Here is a 24,604-nt window from a genome sequence, read left to right as displayed (position 1 = left end):
GGTAACAACAGGGACACAGGCACTATACCACCCTTGATTTAGAAATTTCTATACTGTACTAATGATTTCAAGTAAATAGGTCTTCTAGAATTATCTTTATGCAACCAGCCATGCTATTAATTACAGAGTAATACCTTCTGTTCTTTGGGGCTTGTAAATAAGACCACTGTTTTGATCTCTTTCTTTCTTTTCCTTTCTTTTTTTTATGCAGATGAGAAACAGAGGGTTTGTTTGAGAGTGAGTCACTCATATTTTTAACTTGGTTGGAATCTAGAGGACAAGGGTTTCTTGTTACCTAAGAACAGTCATTGCCTAAAGGCTGGTTAATATTTGTCCAAAGTTCTAAAGATGAAAAGGCTTCCATTAATGTTGAATGCATGCATCTGGACTATAAAATGTCTATGCAATAGCAAATAAAATGGCCTGGGACATTAAATTTTAAATTAATATGAAATATGAAAAACTGGTAGAAAGAAAAGAGCCTGAAGCTTTTGATTTTATATTTGATAAACATTTTTTATTTACCTACTCTATAACCTAGTTTGTTACAAGGACCAAAATTCCAAATGTGATACCTGTGTGCTTACAGAATCTTCCTTGGTGTCTATTAAGGAGAATCTTTTGAATAAATAATAAAAAGAAAAAATGTAACTAGGCCTAAAACAGAACCTTGGAGTACTCCACTGTGTGTTTCCCTCCATGTAAACGAAATGCCATTGAGGACTACACATTGAGTATGGTTGGTCAGCCAGTTATGAATCCATCTGGTGATGATGCTGTCTATCCCTTCCTTACCAAGAAGTAGGTTGTGGCCTACTTTGTCAAATGCCTTACTGAAGTCCAAGTATACTATGTCCACAATATTTCCCTAGTCTACTAATTTAATCACTTTGTCAAAGAAAGCAATAAGATTTGTCTTGCTTGCTCTGTTTTTGACAAACCTTTGTTCCCTTCTAGTAATAGCTTTGCTTGTTTCTAGGTGTTTACAGATCTCTACAGATTGATTATTTTTCCAGGGTTTTCCCAGGTATTGCTGTTAGGCTGATTGGTCTGTAGTTTTCTGAATCCATTTCCCCCCTTTTTTGAAGAGGGAACCACATCAATCTTTTCCCAGTCCTCTGATAATTCCCTTGTGCTCCAGGATCTTTGAAAGATATGGTTCAGTGGTTCTGAAATCACATCTGCCAGCTCCTTCAGAATTCTGGGATGTAATCCATCTGGTCCGGTTGGTTTGTACTTGTCTAGAGTTGACAGATGTTGTCTTCTTGATAGGTTGGACTATTTTTTTCCTTTTGTGTAAAGACAGATGCAAAGAATAAATCAAGCAGATCCACTTTCTCCCTACTGCCCCTCACCTCCTTGCCATCTACTCCCATCTTCTCCCATTAGTTTCCTTGACTTTTTTCTTCATTTTTGCATGTTGAAACTTTTTTTTTATTACATGCAAAACAAAGCTGTAGCCTCAGTTATCTTTTTTTTTTATTTTCAAAAATATCTCTGGGCCCCATTCAAACAGTCTGAACAGTATTATTGAGGGGGTGGAACATTCCAGTGTTTAGTAAATATGTTCTTTTGTCATGAAAAAAGTCACATACATGGAAATTGCATTCTGGGTGGCTGGAGTTAAAATGAAGTTACCTTGCAAATTTGCATAATGGCAAATAAGTGGTATTTCTTGGCTCCCTCCAAGTGGCATTTATGCACTGCAGCTACTGATATAGTATAACTGAATATTCCAAATGTATTCAACAGCCCAGAAGCATTGGTTGGACCACAGATTATTTTAATAAAGATTTACAATTAAATAATATGTTTTCATTTATCATCTATTCATACAGAACAGCAATTCAACGTTTGCCTTCTTCAACTTGAGGTTGTCCAAATATTTTAGTGCTTTCCTTTCTTGTTCCTTCTCTTGAATCAGTAGTCTGGCTAGAGGCTGTTTCCTGCCAACTACCTGGAAATTCTGGAGACTAGTCCAAGCACCTCTGGAGGTTGCCAGGCTGTAAATTATTTATCTTAATCAGACATTGCAGAAAAGGGAGCCTCTCCCTGTAGAATAAACAAGTAAGAAGAAGGAGCAGTCAAGGAATCATGATTTTAGAATAATCTCTCCCTCCCTCTCTCTCTCTCTCTCTCTCCCTCTCTCTCTCTCACTCTCACACACACACACACAATTGTCTATAAAATAGGCAAGTGATTGAAGAACAACCAAGCAGTTGAACAAATTCCAAGGTGTGATATGGCACTGCAGTGCCCTCTAGAGCATCTGGAACCCTCTTCATCAGATTTGAATAGATGAGATCCCAGTTTTAATTCCCACAGGAGTAAAATGGAAAACCACTGAAAACCTCTGCACCTTTAATCTGTAATTCTATTAAACTTCATTAGAAAGCTAGGTTTCAATCCTAGTTAATTTCTGATTTTCTAGCTCAACCCAGAAACATCATAGATGGAGCTCAGTCTCTAGGCAAAGAAACAATCCACATTCTTTGGTAATGGGGTGTTCATGTATCTTCCACATTCTTGCAAACTGGGATTGAGTGCTTGGAAGAACACACCAAAAAAAGGCTTAACTCTGAACATCCAAGCATGTGGTCCAAAAGGTCTTTCTCCAACTCTCACCTCTGCAAAATAAAATAAAATAAGCCAATGTACTGAATGCTGAAACCAGAGATTTTATTCAAGGAGGTAATAAGTAACTAACTTAAACAAGTTGACTATTGATTTCATTTGGAATTCTCTCTGTGTATGATTGCTTCCTTTCCTTGCTTGCTCTGTATTTTTCTTTCCCCCAATTAAGTCATTTTCTTTCTAGAAATTTGACTTCATTGCTTAGAAGAGAATGCCTAATCAAAATCTTCCCTGTGTGCAAAACTTTTGTTGCAGGTTTGGCACTTTGTTTGGGCAAGAAGATCCAAAGCATCTTTCTAATTTGTTAGACCTTGGTTGAAGGATCAACCCCTGGGGAAAAGGATGAAGAATTCTCTAGCTGGACAGAGAAGAGCAGCAGGTGACTTAGACTGACCCACGGCAGCCCGCTGAAGATATTTTTTACTGAAGCCTTGGAAGAAGTGACGCCAGATAAGTTTTAAATGATTATACACACACACATCTCTCTACACCCCTCATGTTTGTAATAAAAAATTCTACATTTTGTTGCATTGTAGCTAAACTACTTTAGGCCTTCTCTTTTTTCATTCTATGTTTATGCCTTCCAAATTGGTGGTGAATCTGATGAATCTACTGTAGTTTCTTTAAAAGAAACCTGAAAAAATCTTCACAACCATCTTTGTATTATATTGCATACAGTACTGCAGTGGGAGACTCATCTATTAATACAATAATTACATGATAATCATTTTCAGAAGAAAAAAGCCTCAAGAAATCAACTAGTCTCATGGAATATTTTTTTACTGATCCAGTGGGTTTTTTTTTATTTGAAAGCATGTCTGAAAATAAATATGATTCTAGAAGTATAGTATTTTCCTTTTTTAAATTTAAAAATAATTTTAAAAGTCTGGGGACAAATAGGCCATAGGCACCATCTTGAATCCATGTACATGGCTGTCTTGCTCCATGCAAAAGAACCCCCTCGCTTACCTTTGCCAACACTGTATTCCCTCATGTCATGAGGTAACCTCTGTATCATTGTCAGCTAGCTACCAAGGGCAATTCTCACTGCAGCTTTGGTTGTTTGCCTCTCATGAGTGCTTCTTTTTGCTGCCCATCATAACAAAGCCCAACTGCCCTTTCCATCCTTTCCATTGAAAAGGTGATTTCTGCTTGGCAGAAATGCATGGCAGTTTCTGCATGGCTTTTGGTATATACTTAGAGTGCTTGGGCCAACCATTGGCCCATGACAACTGACTCTGTTGGTTGTCTGCCCACTGACATCTATTTGCTCATAGATAAAATAGTATCCAAACTGAATTTAGATAACACCTCTCTCCTCATAAAAATCTTGGGGAGGGGGGTTAACATTGACATATTTCCAGGTCTACATTCTGTCTCTGGGCCTTGGCTCATTTAGAACAGGGCTGTCAAACTCTTGGCCTGCAGGCCAGATGTGTCACAACTGGCCATGCCCATGCCTGGTTCAGTGAAGGGGGAAAAAGTCCTGATAGGTCACATGGTGTTGCCTTGATGATCTGAGTTTGACAGTCCTGATTTAGAATGATTTATACGCCTGTAAACTAATTGTAGTGTAGTTAAGAACACTACACTAATTAATTTTTTTCCCCACTTGTTCCCCACCTCCCACCTCTTTTGTAGTTTTTCCTCTCTTTGGAATTCCATCACTGTTCTTCTTAAGCAGAATTAGGTTTCAAATTTATTTAACTGAAGCAAAAATGGAAATAAATTTTATATGTTGCTTCCTAATCCTTTAGTTTTAGAGTCTAAAAACTCTGCCTTCAGTTAATATATGCATGTATGTATGTATGTGTATGTATGTACACACACACACACACACACACCACATTCATAGTAATGATCTTTCTCTGGAGCAACATAAAAGGTCACTTGTTTATAGAAAAAGAGTAAGATACAAGTGATGTAACCACTGTGCCTGGTCAGGGAAGGAATAAAATTATCCAATAATACTAGAGGTGAAGCAAGGAAAGCAATAGTAAGACTGTGACAACTATATAGAAGAGGACATGATCCAAGAGAACAATCTGAACAATCTGAGGCCAAGTCATTTGGTGTTGCCATTCTGAATAAAAACATAGGCTTAAAGGGGTCTATCTAGGTCACTGGGTTCAGCCCCTTGCTGAGTACAGGAAGCCAGGTCAAACCATCCTCAGTTAATAGTGGGTTTGTTTTTAGCTAAATCTGACTTCTTTAAGATTATTATTTCACATTCTGTGCTCTGGGGTAATAGAAAATAGATCATAGACTTCTGTGTAATATCCTATCACTTGATTTGGGGCCGAGTTGTTTAAAGAAATGATGCTGTAAAGATTCAGGCATTAATTTGAATTTCTTCATTCTGTGCTTGCATCTTATGCCAATTGGCTATAACAAGAAGCCACATGTAGAATAGGGGTGTTCTGGGAATAACACTTTGAATTGGCTTCTCTGTGATATCCTGGGAATGTTCTTTTGCTGCACAGTTCCAAAACTATGCAGGATTTCTGAATTTCTGATGAAGGAGGAGAAAGTAGGCAAGAACTCAATTAAAGGAACATGATATGATGTCAGGTTCTTCAGACAAACAGACTTCAGATCAGGGGCAGCTCTCATTCCTTTTAGACAGAAATTCCCAGGCTCCTGTGAATTGAAGTAGTTACAAAACTTTCTCGTAAGTCAGCCGGTTGCACTGTAATAACATAGCCTTCAGTATAACCAAACCCAGTCCATTTCTTCTCTGTCAACTTCCCTTGGCAAGAGTTCCTACAATATTGATGTAGACAGAGTTCATTGTTACTCCTTGACAAAGATAGGATGGGAACAAATGAACAATACACCAAACTGCAGTGAACCTTTAAAAGCACTGTGAAGAGACAAACCTAGAGGGCCAAAACAAATAATAGGACAAAGCAGCGTGTATTTTGGAAGAGTCAATTCTATTTGATGCCAGTATAAGAAAAAGAAAAACTATTCAAGTGTTCATATGCTGATCTGAACAAGGTATTTCATTCCCACATAAGAAAATGTTGGTGCCATCCCCCAAATCCCAACTCTGCTTCAGTTCATGCACCTCAGTGCAATAGCATTGAGGATGGTATAGTCTACCAGCTATATAAGTACACTTCTACTAGTAAGTGGAATACCGAAACAGGATACATTTGGTATGTCATCACGCTCAACACACAATGAGAAAATAAAATGTTTAGCATTGGGGGCCATTTTGGACAAAACAAAGAGGCTATTAGGCAATGTTGTTTAACAGTGCATACTTATAAAGACATTCATTTGGATGTGATCCAGTAAAGCATTCATGCCTGTAATGCAGGGAGTATTGCCTTTTTATAAATAGGCTAATCTGTCTCCAGTATACGTGTAGATATATTGTTGAGACAACAGAGGCATTAACCCATTGGATTAAATCCAAATTGTTACTTTAATTTAAGGGACTTACATCATAGCTAAGTTGTTCCAAAATCATCAGTTGTGTCTGAGGTCAACAACCTGGTCTGGAACCAAATTGCTGAGATTAGAGGGAAGGAAGAACATCGCGTAGTCACACAGTACCAAAAAATTCAAGCTATGATTGGGTCTGAATATCTGAATTCCCCCCCCAGAACCAGTTCTTTCTTCTAGACCCAGTTACTAAGATCCATGATGTTATCTTTTCAAAGTGTTATATTTATTTATTTTGTTTATTTGTATTCCGCCCTTGTTGTTTTATAAATAACTCAAGGTGACGAACATATCAGACACACCTTCCTCCTCATATTTTCCCCAACAACAACAACCCTGGGGGGTGGGTTTGGCTGAGAGACAGTGACTGGCCCAAAGCCATCCAACTGGCTTTCGTGGCTAAGGCAGGACTTGAACTCACAGCCTCCTGCTTTCTAGCCTGGTGCTTTAACCACTAGACAAGAGCATGCAGGACTTTGCAGAATGCATATTAAAGATAAAACATAAAATAATATCAAAAGACAGCATGGAAATATTGACAGATAAACTAACAAACCATGAAATACATGAGTTATGTGAAGAACATTTTAATAGTGAAAAAGTTCAGGGGTATAATGTTTGCAATCAGCATCTCTCTATGGATATCAGGAATTCTAACTAATACATTTGGATCTAAAGAAAGTAAATGAACACACATATTTATTTATTTATTTATTTACTGACTTACTTAATTTGTATAGCCACCCATCTCATAAGTATAACTCTGGGTGGTTCATAATAATTAAATTAAGAAACAAAAGAACAAAATAAAACAAAACAGCATTCTACTATCTTAAAAAGAACAATTAAACACAGTCATATAAATCATCATATAAATTGTAGTTCCATTTAATATAGCCATTGCAAGGCTAATTGCTTCTATTGAACCCCCGGGCATGATGGTACACTACAGCCAAGTCTTCAGGTCCTTCCAAAAGACCAGAATGGTAGGGCCAATTTTAGTAGAAATGACTGATTGAGACATTAGCAATGCAACACTGGTGCAATTGTCTATAGGTTAGTCATTCTCTTCCAGGAATATCTGGGCAATCCAAGAGCTAGATCTGGGCCTAGTATAGGCATCCCCAGAGCATCTCAAAGTTGATGGGGCAAAACATTTGGGCTGTTTTTTGCATTTTGGGAGTTAGGAAGCAAAACTGGTGCCTTCAGTCTTGAAAATATTCAAACTACATATTGCATCCTTAAAACTCCTGTTCCTCCTAGCACACAATGTCCTGCCTCTGCCTATGTTTTGAAGTGTATTGTTCTTCAGTGTGCCACATAAGCCTTATGTGGCCCTCAAGCCAAAGGAGCTAAGGAATAATAATTTGATTAATTGGTTCTTATAAAAAATTTGCAGGGATACACACTTTGCAGTAATTAATATGTGTTAGAGCGCATTTTGGGGTACTGTGCAAAGCCAGTTGGGTGACCTTGGCCAGTGGTCTCTCAGCCCTGGGAAGAAGGCACTGGCAAACCATTCAAAAATCTTGCAAAGAAAATTGTAGGCACCAGATTTTAAGTCAAAAGCACACACACACACACACACACACACACAAGTTAGTCCAACAAAATGGCTTTCACATTATAAAGAAGAAAATAAAATGACATTGCAGGGATGGAATGGAAGATGTTCATTTCACGTGGCCTTCCTGCATCAATGCCTTCCCCAACTCTACAATAAATCCTCTAAGTATCTTCTGCTTGGCCATTGTAGCAACATAACAGCTGCATTAATACATCTGGAGTAGTACTAAGTATAATAGGATACAACTTCTATGTCCTGGCTGTATCTCTCTCACCTGGAATATCAGAAGCATAGAATTACTCAGGTGAGTCATGCTGTAGTTCTCAAGCACAAATGCTCTGAATTACAAAACATACACTGAGCCCCAGTGAACAAATTACCCTTGGTTTGCTGAGAATTCTTTAGGCAAAAGCTTTAAATCCACCGGGAATGAATTTTAAACTGTGAAGTTAATTCGGAACACTAGGCTGTGATCAGAAAATTATGAGGTTAGAATCAGGATCTGAATCTAATACTCAGATTAATATAAATGCAATTTGGTTTGAAGACTTGGTCTAGCTATGTCCTAGCTGTCCACGTCCCCACCTCCTGTGGATGCATGTGGGAGTGTCAGTTTTGGGAGCTTTCTTTAACAATAGGTGGCTGTTGTCACTGCAGAAATTCCATGACACATCAGCCCCGTTGTGTAACCCTTTTGTGAACTAAAAATAGTTCTCTTTATGACAAGAAATTGCCTTGGTGAAATTGCTCAATTTCTAGGTCACTGTAAAGAAGACAAACATTAATAAGAGAAACTGCTCTTATGTTCCCTGCAATTTCTGAACACTTCAAAGTTCTGAATTATTGAACTTGCTTTACAAGCTGTTTGGAAAGGATCAGTAACCATAGATGGGAAAAGCTTCTACAAAGCTACCCAAGAGACTTTGCAAGTTGGAGTAGGCAATCCTAAGTTAGACGGGAAAGAATGAAGTAGCACAGGGTTTTTCTATAGGCCTCTCTGGGGTTCCATGAGAAACAAAGGACAAAAAAAAAGACAAAATCTCAGATTCATTTTAAAGCAGCCAATTTCCTATCACCAGGGCTTTGCTTCTTGATCAGAGCTGTTTTTAACTAACAGCTTTTGAATCTGTTTGAAAACCCTTGAATTACTGTGTCATTTTCAGGGAAGGTATTTAGGGAGCGTTCCCAGTTCAGCTAGGCTAGCTCTGCCTTTGGGCTTTCTTGCTTATTATTTTCAAAGCTTGCTGATCAGCGGACAAATTGGGAATATTTAAAGCAGAGGTGAAAAGATACAAACCTAAGGAAACTGGTGCAGCCAAACGGTCTTATTGCTGGTGTTTAATAACAAGGAACAGAGGCTTATCCACTGATTCTACTCAAGTAGTTCTTCCTGAAAGATAGATATATAAAGTAAATTTGTGGCAGAACTGTACAATGCAAAGTCACAAACCTTTCTCCTACAAACCTGATTGCAAATAATCATTTATCTGAAGGAAACACTCCTTCAAGCTTCAGTATAAAATAATGCAAAACAAATCCTGCCTCCCAATAAATCTAAAGGGAAAACGTATCTTCTCTGAGTGACAAATAGAAGATAAAAATAGACAATTAGAATCAACTATGAGCTACCTAAGTTAAAGCCCTTAAAATAAATCTCTGTACTCAGACACACATACTGAGCTTCTGCTAATATCCTGCTCCTGGTGCCTGAGGAGGGCAGGAACAGAAGGGAGCCAGGGTGGGACCTCCTGAATTTCCATGAGGCAATGCCATGACACAGAAGGTATGCTTCCTACATCTCAGCAGCTGATCCTGCTTCACCAAGGGGATCCAGATCCGGTGGGACAGACAAAGACCACGGAAGTTAGGCAGTCCTGCAAGTTATCTGGCCCCCATACCACATATAACTTATAAAATTGCTGCCTCATTCAGATGGCATGCATGGACAAAGTAAAACCCCATGCCAGTGCCATTTTAAAAGCTTCAGTTAATCTTCATGATACAACCTTTTTGTAATTCATATGTATTTAAGGTTGGATTTCCATCTCTGGTTCTTGCTAGGACAGGGAGTGCCTGAGGCTTTAGCTGAGATAATACCAAGGCTTTAATTATCTGAATGTTGAGCAACTGCAAAAGTCACTGTACATCTGTCGTAATACAACCATTATGCCAGGGTTCTTCCATGTGGGAAGGCGTATTATTTGGAAAATAAAACTGCCCCTCTCACTTCTATAAATGGCCTGATTGGATCATATGATCAACTCTTGTCGTTTACAAGGACTGATACCTCCTAAGGCTTTTGTTAATGGTTAAATAACACGTAGAATTTTATTGCTTAGGGAATGATTGCTTCATAGTTAGTCCAAAATGCCATCTTGATATGTTTATTATGATGCCTTCAAGAGTTTCAATCAATAAATAGGAGGAAAAACAGTGGGGTTGCGCGAGTGTGTTGATGATGTGAACATAAGGAAGGGGAAGGTAATCCGGGCTATACATAAAGGTGAAAGCAGGGCCTCAAAATAATCATGACAGCATATCTTATACTGCTGACTTGAGCCTTAGATTTGGTACAAATGATTTTGATATGTATCTCAAATACCAACTTCTTAATAGGTAGTTTTAAGGTTTCTCCCCTTTGTAGGATGTTAATGTTTGTTGTGTCTCAAGAGTCTCTTTGGGGTGTGTGTGAAAGGAATATTTGAGGTTGTCAGAGCCTCACAGGAGAGGTGCTGTACTCTTTGTATTTTCTGTTGTTTAGAGATTGTATCTTTTTGCCCTTTAGTCGTATTAGGATATCAATTAAAACCTCTTCTGAAAAAATTCCACTCTTGATTTGTACTTTTACTTGACTTGTTCCAGTAAAAGCAGAGTTGTCTCTTAGTGGTCATGTTGGCTACTGTACCTCTGGATGAAAATGGAGCATTATCTAGGCTAGTTTACTCATGTCATAGGTGAATTCACTGCTGAGTAAGAATAAGTTTAGCTAGTTGAGCCATAGAATAGAGGTGTGAATGAACACACTCATAACAAGAAAAACTCTTATGGCTAGGGCTGTATTCTTGTGAACTCTTCGTTACTGTAACATTCTGGGTGTTTGAGATGATTCTCCTTATCTTTGTTCCCTTTGATGTCCAGAAGCAGAGTTGCCAAAGGAGTGTCTGCTAGGAGAATTATGGAAGGAATGCAGGATTGAATAGGGCAATGGGGAAGAGAGTACTTGGAAGAGCCCAAAGGTGCTTTTTTCAAGAGGCAACTGGACTTTCTGGTTTTTCTTTGAAGACATTTTGTACATTGCAAAGAAGAGATTGACAAGACATTGTGTCTTGTGCTTGAACGTCTATAAGCAGAACCTTCTTAATCCTTGTACTTCTTGTCTTGTTGCTTTCTGTTGCTTACCTCCAACTTTATAGAATGTAGATTGGACTATATTTTACTGGCTTTGTCCACTTGAGGATAATATAGCATCTATGATGTTCTGGGCCCAACCAGCAAATTGGACATTACATAGAGACTAAGTCTATTTTCCCAAAAATGTTGATAGAATTAAATGATTACATGACATAATCTCTCTCTTTCTCCCTCCCTCCCCCCCTCCCCCCATTTGTGTGTGTGTTTATTATGCCATTTCCAATATTGTACTGTGGGAATCAAAGAACTTTGAGACCAGTGCAATCTTTTGCCTCGTGAAATGAAACATGCAAGTGACAAAAAAAATGCCATTGATTTCTCTATATACTAGGCAGCAAGAAGGAACAGAATTTGAAAAATCCATGTCTGTCTATTCTATACACAGCATTTTTGTCCAGCCTGTTGCATTTCAGATGTGTCACATAAAAATTCAGATCAGACTATATCAACATTAGTTGGAATGACAAGAATGATAATTTAATGCAAAAGAAAAAAGATCCATTCTCAAGCTGTGGGAAGTTCCAGTGATTCAACTGGAAAACCACACTTACATTATTTCTGGTTGCACAAACAGCTGAGCTGAAAACACACTGGTTCAGCTGCCAGATACAACAACATTAGGGGATCACAATACAAAATTAGAACTTTTCTTGGTATGGTCCTTTAAGAAGCAAGCAATTTAAGCAGAAGAGGAAAAATTTAGCATACAATTCAGTTTTAAAATATTGAGCATATTGCCTGGATACAGAATATAGATGACATTTCTTGAAGCAAAATAATAAAAGGATAGATAAAAATGCTGTATTGATGTAAAGAATAGTTTCTTAAGACATCTAGAAAGTTGAAGTAAGCCTTATTGAGACAGAGTGAGAGCTCACTGTCTCTACCACATCCCGATCTTAGATTAGGCATCTCAATTGCATTTTGATAGTTTAGCTATGCTATCATATGTAAAGTTGAGAGAGAAACCCATATAATATAATACCAAGCAACAGAGGCTGGTATTTTTTTTATGTGTGGATTTATATCTCATCGTTCCACCATCAGTTTCACATAGAGCACATAATATTTGCCTTCCCTAATGTTATCCACATAGTAATTCTTTGGGACAGACATAGGCTGTCAGATAGTGATTGAACCTATCCAGTGGCAGAATTCAGTTCTCATGGCAAAATCAGGATCAGGATATAAATCAGAATCATTCTCTGTCTTAATCCAATTGTAATTGTTACATTACTTTGAAAGGGGGTAGAATTCAGCAATAAGGAAAACTGAAGGTCCAACATTGTGGAAAAGTGACAGGGTAGAATGCTGTAATATGTACATAAAGTAAATATTCTTGGAATATGTGGCTTAAGGGAAAGTTTTCTAAAGATTCTTTGGTCTAGTCAACCAACAGTCCTGGCATGTCTGCTTGATTTTCTGAACTGTTCCCTCACAGACAGCTGTGAAAGCTAATGCACTGTCACACGCGTGTCTCTTTTATTCTGTCCTTGTTCAAAGCATCTTTCTAGGATCTCTACAAAAAACATAAACTGATATTAGAATTTCTCTAGAGTTTGGATTTCTCTAGAGTTTGGCCTAAGGGAAGTATTTCAGTGAGAGGCTGAAGAATCTTCAGAGAGATTCTTTCCGAAATATACCCTTTTTACCCCAAATATACAAATATACAAAAAAAAACAACCAAAACAAATAGAATTATCTGCACCAAGGTCTATGGCTAAAGCAGGTGGTTTCTTCCCATGGTTCTTTCCTTCCCTGGCTCAAGGCCTGTGAGGCTTTTGATCTTTTCACGAGAGCTGGTAGGCATTGTAGTTTGGCCACCAGGGGGCCTGTGGTCCAACAAAAGAGGATTGAAATGAATTACTGATTTTTTTTCTCTTTTTTAATTCTGCCCAACGATCTGAGGGAATAAACAGCAGCAGTGAGCTGGCCAAGCAGACCAAAGTGCCTCTTTGTCGTCGCTCAAGCTGGACTGAAACTCCAATCTCCTCGTTTACTCTCTTCCATGCCCCCGGCCCTCTTTAAGACCACAAGTCAAAGTGAAGAAACTTTTTTCCTTTTCTCACTGAGGGAAGTGACATCTCTGTTCATTTGGTGAATTGCTTTCTCCGCATCTCTTCTCTTCACCTCTGTTTTGCAGAAAGAAGGATGTCTTTCCCTTGGACAGGTATGCTTTTGCTTAGTTTTCTGCAGCTACTGGAAGCCCTGATGAAAGAAGGAGCTGTCCCGTTTATTGAAGAAAACTATGCACCCTCCAGAATGGAGGCAAAGGCTGGAGAAGATCACTTAAAAAGACACATCAATTCCAAAGGTGTCCTGATGGAGGTACTTGGAGAACTGGGCAGGAAGAGAGACTCGGGACTGACTGGCAACCATGAAGAGCAACAGTTCTCAGAAGAGCAGCTGAGGTGGAGAAGAACACGTAGAGGAGCAAAAGATGATGATGCCAAGTCAGTTCAGCAGTATGTTCCAGGAGTCAAAGTAGAATTTCCTCTGCCTGCGAACCCAGCCACTTTACAGCCAATGAAGCCTCCAGCTCCATCCAACACAGATCCTTTAGAACCCCACCAACAGAGCCCGGCAGTCTATGGTGATCGAGCGGCCCAGGTGAATAGGACTGTGGCACTAGGAAAGCGTTTTCAGATACAGAACCCTCTCTATCCAGTGACAGAAAGCTCTTACAGTGCTTATGCTGTCATGTTCCTGTCCCTCATTGTCTTTGCTGTAGGCATTGTTGGGAACCTCTCGGTCATGTGCATTGTCTGGCATAATTACTATATGAAAAGTGCTTGGAATTCCATTTTGGCCAGTCTTGCTTTCTGGGATTTCCTTATCCTCTTCTTCTGCCTACCTGTGGTCATCTTTAATGAAATTACCAAGAAGAGACTGCTGGGAACCTTCTCCTGTCGCCTTGTGCCCTTCATGGAGGTAAGAATTTCCGCTGCTAACCTCTAGTATGTATCATCAACAACCTTGAGTCTTCAGTTGAGGAAGAGAAGGAAATTGCTATTTGTGCTTGGACAGCTTTATGTTTTGAATTTGACTTAATCCCATGTCATTTTACTTTACCTGTCCTCAATAAGATGAGTTTGCCTAATATCAAGTTTGAGGGCTGATTGATTGAAGAGCTATAGAAAACACCATCTCTGTTTCAAAGAGGATGACAAATATGCCTTTGGTAAAAAAGGAAGCAAGCACAGTTATGCTTATTTCAATGCCAATTATTTGATGAGAAAAATGTTTCTGTTTTGACCCCAGAGATACAAAGTGGAAGCTGTGGGTTATATTTCCAGGAGATATTCATGTGTAAATTTTTATGCAATCATTAATTATTAATATTAATTATTCAACCATTAATATTAATGTTCTAACCATTAATAGACTGTCCATCAGTTTGGTATCTTCCATGTAGATAAGACTAATGTATAGAGAACAACAGATTAGGGGATGCTGCATTAATAAATGAAAACGAGGTACTTCTCACATCAAGTTTATAAAAGTGGGGCTTTAAAATCACCTAAAAAAGGAGAAGATATTAATTAAAAAGAGTAAGTGCACCTAATGCTTGTGCTGAATCTATAATTAGCAGGTGTAGGCCTCCTGTAGCCTGACATTTTGAGACCTAGACTCAAGCCACCATTCTTTAGAATTGGAATTTAGACATGAATATCTCCTGGAAATATAACCCACAGCTTCCACTTTGTATCTCTGGGGTCAAAACAGAAACATTTTTCTCATCAAATAATTGGCATTGAAATAAGCATAACTGTGCTTGCTTCCTTTTTTACCAAAGGCATATTTGTCATGCACATTTAATTACACCGAGTAAAAATTCTTCTATAATTTAAGCCTGAGAATTTTGAAACAAAATGCCAGACTAAGAGAAATTCTTGCTCAATGGATGCAATGCATTTCAGATTTTATACCTGCTCACCACAGCCACAGGCAGGAAGTGGACAGGAACTCAGGATGAAGAAGGAAACAAGTCAAGCTTTTTTCTAGAAGTAAAAGATTATTACTTGTAATTGGTTGAAGACCATTTATCTGTGAAAGGATGGTCTTCCTTAAATTATTCTCCCTGAACCAGAGAATTTTACTTTTAATAGGTCAAAATGATAGCAAGTAAAGGCTTTGCTATCATTGAATCATTGCCTGAAAATGTTGAATTTCTTCTGAGATCACAACAATAGTTATTCTCATTTTTAAAAATCTCAGGGACTGTTTAAATTAATAAAAAGTTACTAACTACCTTAATCAAGATAAATTATAAAATATTTGGAAGACATATAACCAGGGTGAATAATTTATGGGTCTATAGCTATCAGCATCCCTGGTTACATCCAGCAATACCTAGTGAGAGAGAGTTTAGGGTATATATAATATCCTTGAATTTAATCTCAAAGATATGCTGAGAGAAGGAGATGTTGAACAAAGTGACCTTTACAACTGATCATAAATCTATACAAAACCTGCTGTAGTGTATAACTTCAGCTTTGTGATTCATGAAGGTTACATGTCTTTCCTCATGAATTCCCTAGGAGTTGGGCTTCTCCTAAGATGAAAAGGAGACGAAAGGAGGAGTTGTGTTTTGAATGATGTGGGGTTTCCATAGAAAATCTATTTGGCTGAAATGTATTACCATGGAGTCTTTGTTAATAAGGGCAGGATGAAGGCCATTTTAATTTTCTTTCAACGGTGCCACAGGATTTTGGATAATATTCTCAGAAATACTCTCAGAACAGCTTCAGTGTTCTTAAACAAAAGAGCATCTCACGGCAAGGTTAGATTATTCTGCAACCAAAAATCAGTGTATTTAATTTAAAAGGTATCAGGCACACTGTCTCTTCTCTTGGTTCTCCTCACTTCTCCTAATGCCAAAACTAAGCATCACTGGCAGAGGCAGAGAGCAGCACCAATAAAACCTGCCAAAGTGGTTGAGCCTGAAACTAATTTACAGGATCTGTGCTACCATCACACCAACCTTTGATCAAGTTGTGATCTTTACTTGGAAAAATATCTATTTAGATAAGGCTATATGGAATCATGTCTTGACATACACAATTACAAAATTGGAAGGGATCTCAGAAATCACCTAGCTCAGTGTCATAGATCCAATAGACTAGAGCATCACTGAGAGATCACCACTATCCATGCTCTGTCTGGATGTCAAACAACAGACCAGTGACAGTCTGTTCCGCTGGTTTACTGCATAGTGTACAGAGTCAGAAAATTCCTCCTGATACCTGGCCTAAATCTACATCCTTATAGATTTAACTAATTGATTATGGTCCCGGCCTCTAGGGAAATAGAGAATAGGTTCAATCTCTTATACTCTATTAGACAGGAAAGAAAATATTGTATAGTGGATGTGGGACAAAAGAAGATAGAAGTGGGAGTCATATCTAACCATTCCATCTAACAGATTGTCATGGAGAAAAATCTATTCATCATGATTTACTCAATAAAGTTAACTGTGGGTTGGCATTTTTTGTCAACACGGCAACACTTTTCAGAATTATCATTAGATCCTGTGCCATACTGTAATTCGAGTACAATTGTGTTCAAGGACATGCATTGGATTCACACGTTGTTTTTAGCCTGATTATTGATTTAATATATTTTCTGACTTATACATTGAATTATCAGCATACCAATAGTTTAAAACCCCCAAACCAAATTAACTAACTGAAATCAAGTTTAGAATGCTGTATGGTAGGCTTTAACTAATCTGGTTAAGTGTGCTATATGAAAATAGATATTGTTAATTTTTAATGACTATTTTAAAAGGCTTTTTTAAATATTTAATATTATGTAAGACATCTTGGGAAAATCAAGAAGCAGCATACACATTTAATAAAACAAAATAATTGAAACAATTATCTACTCCTTTCATTATTATTTATATCTTTGATTCATTCCACTCATTTTCTGTTGAATCTTCTTAATGAATTTTGAACTGTGAGCTCTTTAAAAAATACTATAAGATAGTGCCATCCTATTAATGTGCAAAACTGGAGCATTTACAAAGCAAGAAACAATGGGGTGTGTATCTGTGTTTCTTTAATATCTAAGATATAATTTCAAAAGATCAGGTTCCTTCTGTCTTCAAGAGAGCAATTGGAAGAAAGAAGTTGGAATGAGGTAGGATTAGACATAAAGAAAATAAAGTTTGTTTAGACTGAAAATGGATTGTAATGTATCTGATGTGAACATTCAGATCCTTTGAACACAAGTCATTTTCTATCAAACATAATGAATAGATTGTCCTTCCTTAGAAACTGCAATGTTTCAACATAATTTCTATAGCTTCCCTGCTCAATGCAGGAGGATATGAGAGCAAAGCAGGTGATGGACATCTGTGAATGATTCAGAGCTTGACTAAGGGGACAGCAGAGTACATGAAGGAGGCAGGGAAGACAATGAGTCTGACGTAATGGGACAAGGCCACAAACAGTTGGACACATCAAAAGCCCATTTCAAAATAAGAACACACAATCATACTTATTCTTGCAATCAACACATCCTATCACTGCCAGAAACCACACTTGAACTGTGAAAAGTCTAGGCAGATTTAGGTTTTCTATGCAGTTTTCTCCTATCGGGTTGAAAGTTAAATCAGAGTTACAAGATCTAGGTTACATGACAGTAGATGGTGGCAAAGAGAAGTGAATAACCTAATGCTTTGCTACCATCTAGTGATCTTAAGGGTTTTTGCAGTCCAGATGTAATAGACCTACTAACATTAAGCATTGGCCATCTTCATATTTATTCATTCAGATGATTTTCTTGTTAGATAGGGCAATAGGATATTTGATCTTGCTTCTATGAAAGGTTGAAGAGCATTATTTGATTTAAACTACCATATTCTGATATTCACTGATGTATTTGTTTATTTTGGCAAGTTTTAATCTTCTAGGGAAAAAGGACATCGGCAATTCTGCATGGAATTCTATGAACCAATAGCTTCTTTTTTGCAAAAACTATTATGTATCATTGTGTTTGGTTTTGCATTTAAGAGACATGCAGCTATCCATATCAGAAAACAGGAAAGGTGGCTTGAAAGGGATAATTTGCAGTGGAAAAATGGCAGAACCAGAGTTGCATTTTGCCATGCTATATTCCTTTCAACCTATGAGCTGCCTTAGGATTCATAGTTTCATAAAATTCACTGAAAATTGCCTTAGCAATACCAATAGCATTTAGACTTATATATCACTTCATAGTGCTTTACAGCCCTCTCTAAGACATTTACATATTGCCCCCAACGATCTGGGTCCTCATTTTACCCACCTTGGAAGGATGGAAGGCTGAGTCAAACTTGAACTCTTGGCAATGGAGTGCAGAGTTCGCTTGCAATACTGAATTCTAATCATTGCGCCACCATGGCTCTTATATAAACACTACTGACTTCCCCTCATCTCACTGAATATGTCTTTATTTTTGCACCTGTTTTATTTATCTCAGAATAACTAATAGATTATATCCTAAAAGTTCATAGCTTCATAACAAAATATTGTCTAAAATTAACCCTAGATAATTCTATCCATATCAAGGGAGTCACAGTAAACATTTAGGACATATAGGAACAACTGTTCACTGGGTTTTTTGTCCTTGGTTAATTAAATATACAAATTTGCAGACCTGCATAGATATATCACCCAAATTCTCCTGATGTCCTCAACCCAGATGGCTATATTTGCACTGATGCTCCTACAATGTTGACAGTTGAATTGTTAATTCAAGACCTGCAATGGACTCCAACATTTTCCTGTTATGCCAATAACTTTATGGCTGTGATCCTAAGCACAGTTATATAAAAAGCTTCCTATCAAAGCAGCAATTATCACATGCTGCATTTCTTTTTTCCTCAGGAACTTGTTCAGGTTGTAGATGAAAGATTGTAGGTTTGGATTATTCTTCATAAAAGAAACCCCATAGGAATATTCTATAAAATGTGATAAAATGTAGAAATCTACTTTAAGAGATCTGGATAGCATCTATATAAGGGCAGTTATTTTAAATGGAACTAGATTTTGTTGCAGCTGCTTTGCTAATGACAGCCCTCTCTGCTGTCGGCCACATCAGGAACCTTGCTGCAAATTTGCAATTCCATTATAGACCAATTCTCCGAATCTTACATAGCTTTGTATTTTCTCCAGAAAGGTTTTCATACCTGAATTTTACTCCAGATGCCCCTTAATTTCAACCAAACATGAACTTCTTCTGCTTTCCCTTTTTCTTTTAGTGTGCCTAAGCAGGCAATGGCAAACCACTTCTGGAAAACCTTGTCAAGAAAACTGTAGGGATTAGTCCAAACATTCACCAGAAGTCAACTCTTCCTCAAAGGCAGCTACACACACAAAAAAAGTGTTATAGTGGATCATACTATTATAGTAAAACAGCAGAAGTCAAGTTTCAAATGACAATTTGCACCTTAATGGATTGTTCATTTTGAAGACATCCTCCTGTTTGCTGCATTATTCTAACACAAGTAGACATCTTGAAATCTTTCCCCAAGGTGCTTTTTCAAGAGGCAAGTTGACTTTCTGTTTTCTCTTTGATGACATTTCACTTCTCATCCAAGAAGCTTCTTTGGATGAGAGAATTCTGAAAAAGCACCTTTGGAACAACCATGACTTGGATGACAGAGAATCTCCATAAACATCTTGAAACATCTTAACTTTCTGTATATTTTAGAAACAGTTGATGGTACAAGCTAACTGGATTCAGACATCATAGTACTATCCAGCAGAAGCAACCAAGCAACCTCTGCAATAATCTACAAAGTCCTTCAAACCATATAGTGTAACTGCTTGGAACATCAAATTCTTTATTTGGATTGGCTTTTCAAACAAGCTCTCCATAAACCCCATCTTTCTTTAGTATTCATCAGTATGATGACCACAAATAGGAATATGGCCTTGCCTCAATTTTTTAAAGCATCCCTTGAAAGCTCATAGTTTTAATAAACACCATGGGAGATTGTACCCTGGAATTGCTCTGTTTTCCGCTGCTTTGGCAGCAGTTCAAAGGACATGGGACAGGGAAAGAGGGGGAAGGGGAGGCAAAATAAAGAAAATAAGCCTCTTTCCAAAGCTTCCGGTGTTAAATGAATGTCCCTTTTTCCTCAGAGAAGTGAGCGGGCGCCTGCAATTAGGGCCCAGAGCTCTTCAGCAGTCTATGAACAACTGTCCAAATGAGGCGTAGTATTTCCTGAACTGAAGGAAAGCACAGCATTTGTAATGGGGAGTGTTGTGCAAGGAGGCGAGCCCTCCCTCCACCCTCCAGCTGATATTTATTCGTGTTCTACATTGTCTGTCCAACCCACCCAGTGTTTGGCATTTTCTCCTCCACGCTTTGCCATCTTCCTTTTTGGCAGACAAGTATGTTTTCCTGGGATTCTGAATGCAGCGGAAATAGTTTGGGACATCAACAAACTTACTTAACTCATTTGATGCTCAGAAAGTAGATGCATTTTGACTCAGTGAATTTTTTGGAAAGGACCAAAGGTTGCTTAAGGAGTACCATCTCTCCTGATCTTCTAAGTTGTTTCTCCCATTGGTTTTTTCTTATTAATTGCCCTCTGTAAAAAGAAGCATGTAGATCAGGGAAGCATGATATACAAGGAACAAAATAAAGGGATGGGACATGGGAGATAAAAAAGCTTTTAGGGACACATCCATTTTGGTAGAATGATTTTGGGGGTGGGATAGAGAACATCATGCAAACCATAAGGGAAAAATTCTAATCTATCCTTTCATTTCCATATACATTTTCCACAGTATTTGCACAGATGGCCAAAGGTTTTTTAAGCAGGGGTGCATTTTCAATTTGACTTTGTCCTTCTACAGTGTATTCAACTATATTCCATTATATGTATAATCCTTGGGAAGATACACACAAAGGGTGGGGGGGAGTGGGGAGAGTGGGAGGGAGGAAGAGAGAGAGAATGAGTGTGCGTGTGTATGTGTGTGTGTGTGTGTAAGAGAGAGAGACAGAGAGAGGGAGAGGGAGAGGGAGAGGGAGAGAGATGTGGAAGTTGTGGAAGCGCTATCACTTGAGACTTTCAAGAAGAGATTGGACTGCCATTTGTCAGGAATGGTGTAGGGTCTCCCACTTGGACTAGATGACCCAAGGTCCCTTCCAACTCTGATTATCTGTTATCTGTCATATTACTCCTTTTTGATTACATTTATTAGTAAAGATGTTCCAATCCTCTTAATTGTTTGCAGTGTCACTGTACAGTAACATAGTATTTAACCTGCAATTATTTAGGGACATTGTCTTTGAGTCAGTTCAACTCCTAACAACCATATGGATATATTTATGCAGTTTTCTTGACCGTAATATGGAACTGTTTGCCATTGCTTTCTCCTGGGATTCTTTAAAACTTTCTATTGATGACTGGTTTCCCATCCAAGAAAAAGATAGGCTTGAAAAACTGCTTAGCTTCTGAGCCATGTTCTGGCACCTGATGAGACAGAGATACTGAAGAAAGACAAAGAATGATGTCATAGTCGGCAGAAATTAGTTCCATGTTCACATTATAGTCTTTAAAATGTTTGCAAAGAAGTAAGAGGTGCATCCCTTCTGCATTTGTTATTAAAAATTATAATAGAAGTGAAAACAATGCTGACAGTGCCAAACTGTTTTTAAATCTGCAAGATCTATTTTCATGTGAACCAAATGAAGCCAGCTGTAAAACAGAACTTATGTGATGTGTAGAAACTGAAATGAGTATAAAGCAATCTGAAAATGTACCAGCTCCCAAAATGGTTCCTGTTATCACAATTCTCACATGCTTCTCTTTCCTAACAAACCCACCCTTGATTTTAGGACTCTAACTGAGGAGGAGAATTGGCTTTCTGCTGTTAACATTACTTTATCATTAGGAGTTCGTAACTTTTATGATTTACTGCCAATTGTTCAAAGGTCCATCAAGGTTCTAAGTCTCCTTCTGCTCACTTTGAATATAAGGAATCCAAAAAGGATGGAAATAATAAAAGAGGGGAAACTAATTGGAATAAATGAAGCAGGGAAGCAAGATTGTAACTTTGATAGATATTTAATAATTTAATATCAAATAAAGAATTAGAAAATCAACTACATATCAATGTATGTACATTGGGTTTTGTTAAACAATGTTGGAATCAAAATGTCCTCACGCATTGCAAAGACCTGGGAAGTAGCTAAGGAAAGATAGCAAAAAGAGAGTTAAAAGCTTTTTTTAATATCCTCATGGTGAAGGAAAGTCAATATGCTTGTTTTTAAATGGTACAAGCAATCTTTACTAAATTGCAGCTCCCATGCTGATACTCTAGTTACTAAACAAATGTAGAGAAATGTTTATGGAGATTCTCAGTCATCCAGATCATGGATGTCCCAAAGGTGCTTTTTTCAAGAGGCAATTGGACTTTCTGAGCTGAAGAAGCTTCTTGGATGAGAAGTGAAACATCTTCAAAGAAAAAACCAGAAAGTCCAGTTGCCTCTTGAAAAAAATCACCTTTGGGGCAAATGGAGGGAAACATTTTGGGAAACACGGTGTATGACACAACTTCAGCATCAACTCCACATGGAAATGCTCAAAGCTGATATATCAAGTCACACACATTCCTTGGTAGAGCTGGTCCCCCAAATGTGACTTATTCTTTTCAGGTTATTGGAATAAATGGAATCATTATTCTCATAACAGACACTAATATTTAAATATGCATCTTTTCATTTGGGGTTATTTGCCATCTCCCGTGCTGCTATCTCTATTCTAGAGAATTATTGCACAAACTTGTATGGTTGCTCCTGAAGCATTTAAAAGTGCTGGGGACTGGAATGACTTTCCCTGTTTTGTACATCCCATTTTATTTTGGCATAATTTGGGATCTGCATTAGTCTGCATGGTAAATGAATTTTCTATGCTAGAGACAGGGTTTATTTTTTCTTTGAAACCCTTTTGCACAAAATTGAAAAAGTCTGTATTTTCTCACTAACTTAAAAGTTAAGGAGAGGCGAATGTTTTATTTATTTCTTTGGCCATCTCAGTTCAACCATTTCCCTTTGTTATGCTCCTAGGTGACTTCTCTGGGAATCACCACCTTCAGCCTCTGTGCCTTGGGCATTGACAGATTCCATGCGGCTACCAGCCCTCAAGCCAAGCTCCGTCCAATTGAACACTGCCACTCCATCATTGCCAAGCTGGCTGTCATTTGGGTGGGTTCCATGACCCTTTCAATCCCAGAGCTCCTTCTTTGGCAGCTGGCACAAGATACCTCACCAGTCTCTGGTGTAGTATCTGACTACTGCACAATGAAACCTTTTCAGGAGCTGCCTGAGTCCATTTACTCTCTGGTTCTCACTTATCAGAATGCTAGGATGTGGTGGTATTTTGGATGCTACTTCTGCCTGCCAATCCTCTTTACCATCAGCTGCCAGCTGGTCACCAGAAGGATCAGCAGCTCAGAGAAGACGGAATGCCGTGGCAATAAGCATGGGCAGTGTGAAAGCCAACTCAACTGCACAGTGATTGGCCTGACAGTGATTTATGGTCTCTGCACCATTCCTGAAAATGTCAGTAATATTGTTGTGGCCTATCTGTCTCCCGACATGACAAAACAGACCCTGGACCTATTAAGCTTGGTCAACCAGTTCTTCCTGTTCTTCAAATGTTCAGTTACTCCTGTGCTTTTACTGTGCCTTTGCAAACCCCTGGGGCAGGCCTTCATGGACTGTTGCTGCTGCTGCTGTGATGAATGTGGTCAAGAAACAACTTCCAGTGATGGTGGTTCTGAAAGCAAAATCAAAACCGAGATGTCCTCAAATATTTTCTTCGACAAGACCCGAGAGTCACCTCCCCCTGTAGGAGCCATTGGCACGCCATGCTAAGTTCAATCATCCTAGTGGTAGACCAACAGCAATTCTTCCGCTACCTTTTCCCAAGACCAAAAGTTGTGATTTTTTTTTTTTTTAGTATTAATTGGTGAAATAGCTGGACACTGGAGGTGGGACCTGGTGTCTTATCATCTGCTTGTTCCAGCACTGTCTTGTAAAAGAACACCTTACAAACAAGGCATCACCAATAGCTATCTCTTCTTTGCTGAACAGTTACCAAGGGTGCCATTGACTCCTCTGATCTACCATGACTAGAAAGGCTGCCGTTCTGAATGCGAAAGATGCTGTGGAAAGGCCCACTTGCAACCCTTTCAAGAACGGAGAAATCACCTCTTTTAAAAGAGTTCATAGTACACACTAACCTATTCTGCCCTGATGCAGGACCTTACTGTCCTCTTCTTCATGTCTTCCCCCAAAACAGCCTTGTATACAAAGTCAGCACTATCCTAGTCTCAATAAACGAGTAGACTAAGTAGAAAAAGGTTCTAGTCACTTTATTCAAAATGTGGTAGAACAATTGATCATTCTGTAAGTGTTTTTCTTTAAAAAAGTATATCTGTCCACGTTGTATGAACTAGAATTCTTGACTAGCCAAGGAATCAAGATTTTACAACAGATTTCACTGTATCTTGTGTTATGTGGTGGTGATGGGGA

At 38.3% G+C, this 24,604-nt stretch overlaps 1 protein-coding gene and 1 long non-coding RNA gene across 3 annotated transcripts; one reads left to right on the top strand and one right to left on the bottom strand.

Annotated features, from left to right (window-relative positions):
* Nucleotides 1–1,470: 1,470 nt before the first annotated feature.
* On the bottom strand, nt 1,471–23,139 carry LOC148126071 (uncharacterized). 2 transcript variants are annotated; one of them, XR_015742742.1, is made up of 3 exons: nt 19,242–23,139; nt 8,952–9,044; nt 1,471–2,052 (listed from the first exon to the last, which is right to left on the bottom strand). It is a non-coding gene; the product is annotated as an uncharacterized LOC148126071 (long non-coding RNA). The 2 variants fall into 2 exon arrangements; XR_015742743.1 differs by lacking the exon at nt 1,471–2,052 and adding an exon at nt 4,883–7,928.
* Nucleotides 12,978–24,431, top strand: GPR37L1 (G protein-coupled receptor 37 like 1). The gene is made up of 2 exons (XM_026713041.2): nt 12,978–13,996; nt 23,135–24,431. The coding sequence occupies exons 1-2, from the start codon at nt 13,217–13,219 to the stop codon at nt 23,942–23,944; spliced, it is 1,590 nt and encodes a 529-aa protein (XP_026568826.1). The 5' UTR covers nt 12,978–13,216; the 3' UTR covers nt 23,945–24,431.
* Nucleotides 24,432–24,604: the final 173 nt, after the last annotated feature.

Source organism: Pseudonaja textilis, chromosome 3, assembly GCF_049901715.1.
Source record: "Pseudonaja textilis isolate UNSWEBS1 chromosome 3, rPseTex1.2, whole genome shotgun sequence".
Classification (NCBI taxonomy): domain Eukaryota; kingdom Metazoa; phylum Chordata; class Lepidosauria; order Squamata; family Elapidae; genus Pseudonaja; species Pseudonaja textilis.
Note: the sequence above shows the minus strand (reverse complement) of the source record. Positions and strands in the feature narration are given on the sequence as shown.

Bases quoted from the DNA above. Each gene is read 5' to 3' on its own strand.
- GPR37L1 (XM_026713041.2), top strand. From the start codon at position 13,217: ATGTCTTTCCCTTGGACAGGTATGCTTTTGCTTAGTTTTCTGCAGCTA. The intron at 13,997-23,134 runs GTAAGAATTTCC...TTATGCTCCTAG, and splicing joins GCCTTGTGCCCTTCATGGAG to GTGACTTCTCTGGGAATCAC.